A 10,388-nucleotide genomic window follows, 5' to 3' on the forward strand; every position below is an offset into this window, starting at 1 on the left:
TTTTTGGTTTTAATAAGTTCTAAGTTCTTTCTTTTTTTAAGTTACACAAAAAACCCTAATTTCCCGATTTGATAGACATCCTAGTTCTAATTTTCTTTATCGAAATTTCTCGAATGAAGCTTCTTTTTATTCACTTTTTTTTCTTTTATTCTTTTATTCTTTAACAGCGATATAATAAATATTGTTTTATTTATTTATAATATATTTATTTAATGAAAGAATCAACAAAAAAGAAAACTTCTTTTATTTTAATAATCAAATTTAAAAGAATATATAATGCCTCTCTTCCCTTTATTTAAAAAAGCCAATTCTATATAATTGATATAAAAATCAATCAAATTACTTGTCTTTAATAATTTTTTGACTAACCCATTGAATTACCTTTTTATTTTATTGTTTTGAATGTATTTTTTTTGTTGGTTTCTTTTCTTGTTTTTGTTTTGCTAATTTCCCCATATTTGCTTTAACTCTTTCTTTATAAACTCTTTTTCTTTCTTTTTTCATTTCTAATGCTTTAGTAATTCTTTCAGCTTTCTTTTGTTTGATTTTGTCATAATTTTTATAACATGGTTCAACTCTAATTTGTCTTCCTTTAATTTTTTCTCCAACCATATTAAGCCCTTTTTGTACGTCTTCCTTATTTGTAAATGTAACAAAACCAATACCTCTTCCCATACCGGATTTAGACTCTCTAACAATTTTAACACGTTCTATTTCTCCAGCTTTGCTAAAGAGTTTTCTTAATTGTTCTTCTTCCATTTTAAATGGTAAATTACCAACAAATATTGTTTGTCGAATATTTCTTTTCTTTCCTTTATTAACTTCCCAATCAGCTCTTAAATGATATCCTAAAAACTCTTTTCCATCAATTTCTTTAGCAGCTTTTTCTGCATCTTCTGAAGTAGCATAAACAGCATAACAATTTTGGGTTTTTCTTACTTTTGTATCATATTCTTTCTTTAAGAAATGGACTTTCTTTGATTTTTCATCCTGAATAAATGCACCACCACGAAATCTATATGACTCTAATTTACCAAACTGTTTTAAAAATTTTTTCATTTGGGCTGGTTTAACTTTAATATTAATATTTGCAATAAACACAGTTCTTTCTGCTTCTTTAGAGTGAGTTATTAAACTTAATTCTTTTCTTTCTTTTTTACTTTTATATTTTGGTTTTTCATCCTCCTCTGATGATTCTTCTTTATCACTTTCTTTTTGTGGAACACCTCCTAAAACAATATCTTTTGCATCAATATCTTCTTCTGATTTTGACTCTAATTCTTCCCCTTCATCTTCTTCATTACTTATATCTTCATCTTCTTCATTACTTTCATTATCATCATTTTCTTCCTCATTTTCATTATCGTCATCTTCTTCATTATCATCTTCATTACTTACACTATCATTACCTTCATCTTCACTAATTTCTTCATCCTCATTACTTATATCTTCATCTTCATTAATTCCTTCCTCTGTTGAAACCTCTTCTTTATCTATATTTTCATCTTCACTTTCTTCTTCCATTGGAATATCATTCATTTCTGTTTCTTTATCTTCGTCACTAATGTTTTCTTGATTGTTATTTGTATTTTTAACAACTGAAGAAAATGCAGTATTATCCCACAAAGACATAATAGACTGTTTTTCAGGATAGGGTTTTATATAATTTAGTTTATTATTATAAAAATTAGTTTAAATTAATAAAATCTATAAATTCACTTTGATGTTTTGGTCAGTAATGCAAGAATAATCTATTCTTTCATTTATCTAATTCTAAAACAACAACAATAAGATATAAAAAACTTTAAAGAGTTATTATAAAAACTCATCTACAGTAGATGAGAGAACTAAGTCTTTAGAACATTATGCATTTCTTTTCTCTCTTTTCTTTTTTATCCTTCTTTCCTTTTGAATCATTAGCCTCTGCAGTTGTAGCAGAAGGTTCTGTAGCTGCTCTATTTGCTTTGATATCTTTAACTAAAGCCTGGAAAGTTTCAGTAATATTAATTTTAGCTTTAGCGGAAGTTTCAAAGAATAACACTTTCCATTGTTCAGCTAAGTTTTTAGCTTCATTAGTTTGGACTTGTCTTTCACTTTCTAAATCACATTTATTTCCACAAAGAGCTATTGAAACATGTTCGGATACATCTTTATCAAGAACACGATATAATTGTTCTCTAAATCCATTGGCTTCTAAGAAAGATGTGGTTGATGTAATGGAATATACAATAACATATCCATCACCTGAACGCATGTATTGATCTCTTAAAGCAGAATATTCTTCTTGACCAGCAGTATCCAAAATATCAAGAGAAACCATTTCTCCATCAACAGAAATAGATGTCCTATAAGAGTCTTCAATAGTTGGATCATAAATTTGAACAAAATGTCCTGATACTAATTGAACAGTTATAGCAGATTTTCCAACAGCACCTCCTCCAAGCATAACTAATTTATATGTATTGGCAGTCATATTTATTTCTTTTCAAGTGAATTTTTTAGTTTTTATTAGATTCTTTTTATATATTTATTATATTTTTTTTCTTTTTTTTTTCTTCTTTTCCATTCTTATTAATTTTATTTATATTTTTTATTAATTCTTCTATTTCTTCCCTTTTTTTTAGTTCTTTGTATTTGCTTGCATATTCTTCTTTTTACTCCCTTCAATTCGGGCTTCTTACCTAATTAAAATTTAAAAAAAAACTTCACTTTTTAAAATTATAAATAGATTATTCTAAAAATACCAAAACAGTCTGCTCAGGCTGTTCTGTTTGAATGTATTGTATAACTCTGTTGGAAAAAGGTGAGGTTTGTTTTTGTCAAGTTTCAGATGAGTAGTTTTTTGTGAAGTGAGGTTAGTATACTTTGATTTTTATTTATAAGCTCATCAAGTTGATTTATATCTTCAATAATTCCTTTTAATTCTTTTTGATTAGAGGAATTACTTTGGAAAGATTGACAAAGTTGTACTGAGACTGGTGTCATTTCATTGGTTATATCAAATGTGAAAAATGGATTAATATTTGGGTTCATCTCTTTTTTAACTAATACAGAAGAAAAATCTCTAAAAAAAAGTATTAAATATTTGTTGGGGGTGATTAGATTCAATCTACTCAGAATATGAAAAGATTTTATCATAAAAATCTATGAACTAAATAAACCATAAAATATAAATTACTTCAACACAGCAAAGAGGTCTTGTTTATAGAATTGTTCATTTATGTTTTTAATTTCTTCTTTGATTGTCTTTTTATAATTGAGTCTAAATGTTGGAGAAAACATGGCAGTTCTTTCACCATTTATTAACTTTCTTAGTATAAAATCTCTGAAAATATCGTCATGGAAGTATGTTCCTGTTTCATTAAGATATGGAGGGAAAGAATTAATTTCAGCTTTTGCACAAACAGTAACTTTATAATGTATATTATCAATAGTTGGTTTATCAGGTGTTACAACAATAAAAATACTATTAAAATGACTTGTTAATATTCTTGGGTCAAATGTATCATTTTGATTACTTTGTTCTTTAAAAATTAATACAACAACATCATTACCCACATGTCGTTTTCTTTCAAGTCCTTGTCCATCATCTTGTAGTAATGGGATTAAAGGTGATACATGAAACATAATTTCAAAGTTATGAGTATGAGAAATATAACTATGAGTTCCTGTACTACCACTTTTGACATCTAACCCACCTCTATAACCAGTCCAACCATTTAATTCAATTTTATTACCAATTAAATCTAAAAATTTCCAGAAAGCAGGAGAACAATCCTTAGCACTAGTAGTAAAGATTTTATTTTCATCATTTTGGTTAGGTTTAACATAAATTACTCCAAATTTAAAATGAGTAATAATTGATTTATTTTCCATTTCAAATAAAGCATCATCAAGTTCAGGTGTATTATCTAAACAAATAACATTTTTTGGTTCATTAAAGAATTTGTCATAACATTGTGGTTTTTCAGATTCTTCTTTTCCAATGAGACAACGAATAACTCCTTTATTATTTCTTAATATACAACGAGACACTTCTTTAAATCTTTGAATAGAACATATAACATTTTCTTCTTTAGATAAATAATGTTTAACATTAGGATTTCTATAGAAAAATTCCTTATAAAAAGGAAATTCTGATTCAAAGTCAACAATTGTCATATTTTTTAATTCTGTTTTTTGTTCTATACTTGATTCATCACATTCAATACAATATCCATCTTTTTCAATGTCTAATGGAATTAAACATTTTCTTTTTTGTTTTGTTGAATAAGAGTCAATTGGCATTTTTAATGTACTCCAACAATCAATTTTAATTGTACCTTTATAAACAGGTTCTCCACACATAGCAAATACCAAATCCCTTTTAGTAATTTTAGCTTTATTCATTCTTTTATAACCTGTTAATGATTCACATAATAATACTGGTTCTGATGATTTTTCAAAACATTCTAAATTTTGTTTAAATAATTGAAGAACCATTAAATTTTCTTGTTCTTCTTTTGCTTTTTCTTCTGCTGTTTTTTCTTTTTCAAATGTTAAAGCCTCTCCTATTCCTTTAAAAACAGACCCAACAGATGCCTTTCTTTTCTTTTTTGGTTTTTCTGTTGGTGGACTAACAGTAGGAATTTTACTATCAGAACAAGTAAGTGGTGGTTCACTAGAAGTAGAATTTCTTTTCTTAGAGAATTTACTTTTGAACATAATATTTTATACTGACATATTTTAAGTTCTTCAAGTGAAATAAAAATATTCTCCAAAAGAATAATTCTTTTATGAAATTTTATTTAGTTTATTTTCTTCTTCTTTTTATTTCCAAAATACATAAAAAATAAAAATAAGATGTACTAAAAATATAATGAAAGATATACCAGGAATTTTAATATTATTTATTCTTTTAAAAAGGAGAATAATTCACTAAAACTTTTTTTATTAAAAATATTTATAGAATTTTTATTTAAAATAAAAAATAGAAAAATAGTATTAGTTAATTTGTTGCTCCGTTTTTACTTTTCTTTTCTTTTTTTTAAATTTAAAATGTAAGATAAAAAATTGATATAAATATATCATTTTAGATGAAGTGATTAGAAAATGGATCTTTTTCGCTTTTTATCAGACAAATTTGCTTTCTTTTCTTTCTTTTCACCTGACTTCTTTTTTTGGCTTTTCCTATCATTCTCTGATAAGTCTGTTCGTTCTAAATTAGTTCCAGAAGATTTCTGACTGTCTGATTCAATTTCCTTTTTTTCTGTTGTTTCATCTAATTTTAATACACGAGACTTTCTTTGTGAATCAGTTACAAAACCTTTATGGGCAAAACCTTCTATGTTATATTTTTTTAAAAGGTATTGATTTTTATCTCCAACGTTTGTCTTTTCTTCTGAACAGTCTTCACATGATCCAATCCTTTCAATATTTCCAAAAGCATTTCCTAATGAAATGAGATGTTGTATATCGTCCACTGAGTGTTTTTGTATATCTTCTATTTTACAAATACCTAATTTCTTTAAAAAGTTTTTATGTATCATTCCACATTTTAAACATAAGAAACATCCAAAATCCATATCAACACAATGTATTGGTGTAGTTCCACAATCAGCACATTTTTTATTATATTTATTTTGTATTAATCCATATACAATATCACATGAATTTAATTGGAGAGTAAATTTTTCTTCTTTAAATATTTCAAGACAGGTTTTATAAAAACTATGTTGTTTAATAAATGATTGTCTAATATAAAATACCCATAATAATGCTGCTGCTGTAGATGTAGTTTTAAATGTAATTTTTTCTTTATTATCATCACAATAATTAATTATAGAAAATGATGTTGGAGGTTCAAATATAACAGAAAGACATTGGGTTAAATAAAGTGAAATAGGGGAAGTTTTTTTATAAGCATCCATAACATTATTAAATAATGCCAAATATTTTCCAGTTAATATTAAATATTGATCATTATCTCCAACATCTCCTTGCCATACAAGTTGATTTAAATACTCTTTATCATTTATTGAAATATTTTGTTTGTATTGAGAAATTAATTCAGGATTTGAACAAGTAATTGTGACTAATGTTTGTTCTTGGGTTTGTGAAATTTGATTATCTAATTTAGCACACCAACTCATTTTTATATCTTTATTTGAACAAGAAAATCTTAGTGTCTCTCCTGAATCAATTACAAGACCAAAAGCTGGTGATCCTTCAATATCAACACAATCAACAACTGTAAACCGTTCAAAAGGAATAACTAATTCTACATTTAATTGTTTTTTAGATTCTAGAATAGGTTCTAATGTTTCAGGAATTAATTTTCCTTTATGTAAAGTACCAGTTGTTAATATTTTTGCAATGACTAAATTATCATTAAACAAAAAGACATTGACATTTCTGCTTTTGGCTTTTGGTTCAGCGTCACATAATGTTAATACTCCAAATTTTACAAATGTTGTAGATCCTTTTAATTCAATTGGATTAATACCTTGTGAATATTTAAATTTACTTAAAAGTTGAATAGTAATTTGTTGATTTTCCTTTTTTCTTTTATTTTCATTTACTATCATCCCAACTTCTGTTATTCTTTGTAATGAATCATACAGTTCTTTGTATTCATCGTGTTGTGGTGGTACTGTTTTAATAAGTTCTTTTAATAATAGTCCATATCTAGGAATACGTTGAATAGGAAGAATAACATAAGAATTAAATGATTCCATTTTACGAGTTGTTCTAATCTTATTAATAGTACTTTCAAATTGTTTATTTGATTTTCTTAATTTATTTTCATGTTCATTTATATCATCTGTACTATTAACATAACTACAATATGTTTTAAGAAAATGTGACAATTTCTGAAATACACTTCCAATGCCTTGTCCATAATAATATCCTTTCTTTTGAAGGTCAATTAAATTAGTATAAATTCTCTTATTATATCCTAATATAACTAATATATCTTCTTTACATTTTTTTAATAATTTATCATTTGGTAATAATTCTATGACTGCTTTTAAATAATAGTCGAGAAATTGTTGTAATCGACTAATATAAATTTGTTCGGTATCAATTAATTCTTTAACAATATTCTTTCTTTGAGCTAATAGTCTCATTGTTGAATGACTTGATACTCTACTTAAGTGTCCCATAACTCTTCTTTGAATCTCTTTTATAGCATTTATATCATATTCTTTTTCGTTCCATCGTTGTTCTTCATTTGTTTGTTTATTTTCTATTTCTTCTTGTTGTTGAATTGGTGTTTGTTCTTCTGTTGTTATTTTGTTTTCTTCTTCCTTTTGTTGAGTTGTTATTTGTTCTTCATTTGTTTGAATTGGTGTTTGTTCTTCTGTTTTTTGTTTATTTTCTATTTCTTCTTGTTGTTGAATTGGTGTTTGTTCTTCTGTTGATTTCATATTTTCTTGAATTACTCCAGGATCTTTTTGTGTTGTTATAGTTTCTTCATTTAGTTTTTCATTTTCTATTAGTTGTTGGGTTGATTCTTTCTGTTGATGTATTAAATCATTTACAGTCTCACTTTCAACAAGGTTATTATCTGTAAGAACATCTTTATTATAATCATCTATTTGATTTTCAAGTTGAGGTGTATTAGTTTGATTGGCATCTATTATAGGGACACTCTCACCCAATAAAGTATTTAATTTCTTAAATTCTGGAACGTCTTGAATTTGCATTTCTTCATGGACTTTTGATAATTTTTCTTTTTCCAGTTTATTTATTCTTTTTTCTTCTAAGTCTTTTGTAATCAATTCCATTTTATTTAAATTAGAAAATATTTGTGAGATAACAACATCAATTTGTATTTCATTTACAGGTAATTCATTTTGGAATATTTGATTATCTAAATTATCAGAAGAAGTTGATTTTACTTCAGAATGAGAAGGATTTAGTTCTTGAATAGATTCAACAGAATTATTATTAGTTTTAGTGTTGAGTTCTAGACTATTTTCAGTCTTAGATTCAAACACTGAATTGACACTTGGCTTATTTGAAATGAATTTTTTTTTCTTTTCAATTCTTGTGTTTGACTTCTTTGCAATAAAAAATACTAAACTTAAGAATTGTTGAATATTTCCTCGTGCTAATTCAGTTACATCAAACATAATATCACTCCCATAACAACTTTTAACAAGACTTAAAAGTATATTAAGGTTTTCTTGTATTTGAAATATTGTTTGTCCGTTTGGAAAATATCGTGGTGCTTTTTTTCCTGATAATTTTTCAACAATTTCTATTAATTTAGTTCCATCTTGAAGTTGTTCAACTTTTTGAATTGGATTTTCTTTGTCAAGATAAAGATTAACCCATTCAACACATTTATCTAATTCTTCTTGTAAGAAACTCATTCTGAAAAATTATATCTTTTTTATCTTTATTCTTTTGTTTTTTCTTTTTTTTTTGTTTAAATTCAACACTGATGAATCAGAAAAGTCTTTTTAAAATCAAATAATAAAAACTAGTTCTATTTATAGTATATAATTACTTTTTATTCTTTTTTTGAATCTTTTGTTCATATTTTTAGTGTAATGTTACAAAACAATCTTTTACAAATTTACTCATACTATCACAGAATATATTATTAAATTAATATAATTAATTTGTTAAAAATAAACTTATAAAAAAATATAGATCATCTAATAAACAATGAACTATTAATTTAATGTAAAGAAATGAAATGGATCTGAATATATATTATTCATTGTAACTATAATTGTAATTATGTATTAAAAGAATTTTATAATAAATACCATATTTATTTGAGGTATTAAAATTAATAAGTTAAATGAGTTATATTAATGAGTTTTTTTAAACTTTTTATATAAATATTATTTTCTTTAAGAAATGTTTTGAATAGATAAAATAAATAGCAAGAAAACTTTGATTTGATGTTCATTAAGTTATCATTCATTATTTAATTGTAATTAACCTTTTATTTTTGTTATTTATATCATTGTTATTTTGTATTAATTATAAATAACAAATATTTATGTTACTAAAATTCAATTTGAATTTATTCAGAATTTTTGATGTAAGGTTCAAGATGTTGTTGAATCTTCTTTAACATATCTTCATCAAATCCTAAATTCACAAATGCTTTCATTTGATTAAGGAATTTACCATTGTCTGCTTTAATTATTTTAACTTCAACAAGACCACTTGTATTTATTATTGTTAAGTAAACCATATTAAAATCACCCACTTTTAATCCTGGTGGCAGTCCTGTTATTACTGCACTTGTCACTAACTCCATACCTTCTTCATTTGTTTTTTTCCCTTCTCCTTTATAAATTGGTATAATAATTATTCGTTGATTATCATGGGCATTTGAATAACACCCTGCAAAAACAATTGGTAACTTTGTTCCTTTTGGTGCAAAAACATCATACTTATTATCAACTAATCCAAATCCAAGTGTATATGGCATTACCTGTGTTATATCAGCTTCTTTATTTATTGATAATTGATGTGCTCTACATGCAGCTCCTTTGACAACACTTGTGTATGTGTTAAAACTAGGTCCAACAACTTTATCTTTTCCAAATATTTTAGAAACTGTGTTTCTAACAAGTGGAATAGAACATGTTCCACCAATAGCTAGAACATAGTTCACGTCATTAATTTTCCAATTTGCACTATCCACAACACTTTTTACACATCGTTCAATCCTTTCAAGTAATTTATCTTTTTTACATTGTTCATTAAATTCATCAATAGTAATTTCTATATCACCAGTAAGTTCTTCACAAATTGAATATAATTCAATCGTTGAATAACTGGTATTTCCAGATAATGACTTCTTAATATCTTCTGCCATTATTCTAATTTTTTTCATCCTTTTTTCTTTCATCTTTTTAATTGATTTAGTATCAGAAGATTTTACATTAAACAACCTTTGAAAACTAATATCACCAATATGTTGTTTTATTTTATCAAGAATAACTTTAATGAGAGAATCATCAAAATTATTTCCACCTAAATTTAAATCACTTTCATTCCAAACACACTCTATTTTTGATTTATTGTTTGTTTTTTTAATTTCTAAGTTAATGGTTTGAGGAGTTATTGTTATTTCATCATCCCATTCTGGATATATATCCCACAAATCAATCTTAAATGACTGATTTTTTTCCAATGTTTTAAGACAATCTACAGCTATTTTTTCAATGTTCTGAGAAATTATTTCCTTCTTTCTTTTTATTTGACCGTTGTCTGTTCCTTTCTCTGGTTCAAGAAGAGTCAAAAAATCTTTTTGTGTTTTCAAGACTGTTTTGATTTTATTTAATATAAACTCTTTCACTTTCCCAATTTTATTATTTTCTTGTTGTTCTGAACTGTTGAAAATACAACAGGCAACATCTGTTGTTCCTCCTCCA

The 10,388-nt window shown here is 25.6% G+C and overlaps 5 protein-coding genes across 5 annotated transcripts; all 5 read right to left on the reverse strand.

The window, feature by feature from the left end:
• Positions 1 to 390: 390 nt before the first annotated feature.
• ENU1_175870 (RNA recognition motif (RRM, RBD, or RNP domain) containing protein) lies at positions 391 to 1,632 on the reverse strand (the record flags this gene model as incomplete). Its single annotated transcript, XM_008861320.1, has 1 exon — positions 391 to 1,632. One exon carries the CDS (start codon positions 1,630 to 1,632, stop codon positions 391 to 393), a length of 1,242 nt encoding a protein of 413 aa, XP_008859542.1.
• A 223-nt stretch (positions 1,633 to 1,855) lies between these two features.
• Positions 1,856 to 2,473, reverse strand: ENU1_175880 (Ras family GTPase; the record flags this gene model as incomplete). The annotated part of the gene is made up of 1 exon (XM_008861321.1): positions 1,856 to 2,473. One exon carries the CDS (start codon positions 2,471 to 2,473, stop codon positions 1,856 to 1,858), a length of 618 nt encoding a protein of 205 aa, XP_008859543.1.
• Positions 2,474 to 3,174: 701 nt separating this feature from the next.
• On the reverse strand, positions 3,175 to 4,704 carry ENU1_175890 (Rap/Ran GTPase-activating protein, putative; the record flags this gene model as incomplete). The annotated part of the gene is made up of 1 exon (XM_008861322.1): positions 3,175 to 4,704. The coding sequence occupies one exon, from the start codon at positions 4,702 to 4,704 to the stop codon at positions 3,175 to 3,177; it is 1,530 nt and encodes a 509-aa protein (XP_008859544.1).
• Positions 4,705 to 5,084: 380 nt separating this feature from the next.
• On the reverse strand, positions 5,085 to 8,360 carry ENU1_175900 (protein with RhoGEF and ArfGAP domains, putative; the record flags this gene model as incomplete). The annotated part of the gene is made up of 1 exon (XM_008861323.1): positions 5,085 to 8,360. The coding sequence occupies one exon, from the start codon at positions 8,358 to 8,360 to the stop codon at positions 5,085 to 5,087; it is 3,276 nt and encodes a 1,091-aa protein (XP_008859545.1).
• A 665-nt stretch (positions 8,361 to 9,025) lies between these two features.
• On the reverse strand, positions 9,026 to 9,829 carry ENU1_175910 (heat shock protein 70, putative; the record flags this gene model as incomplete). The annotated part of the gene is made up of 1 exon (XM_008861324.1): positions 9,026 to 9,829. One exon carries the CDS (start codon positions 9,827 to 9,829, stop codon positions 9,026 to 9,028), a length of 804 nt encoding a protein of 267 aa, XP_008859546.1.
• Positions 9,830 to 10,388: the final 559 nt, after the last annotated feature.

Source organism: Entamoeba nuttalli, assembly GCF_000257125.1.
Source record: "Entamoeba nuttalli P19 unplaced genomic scaffold asmbl_7829, whole genome shotgun sequence".
NCBI lineage: Eukaryota > Evosea > Mastigamoebida > Endamoebidae > Entamoeba > Entamoeba nuttalli.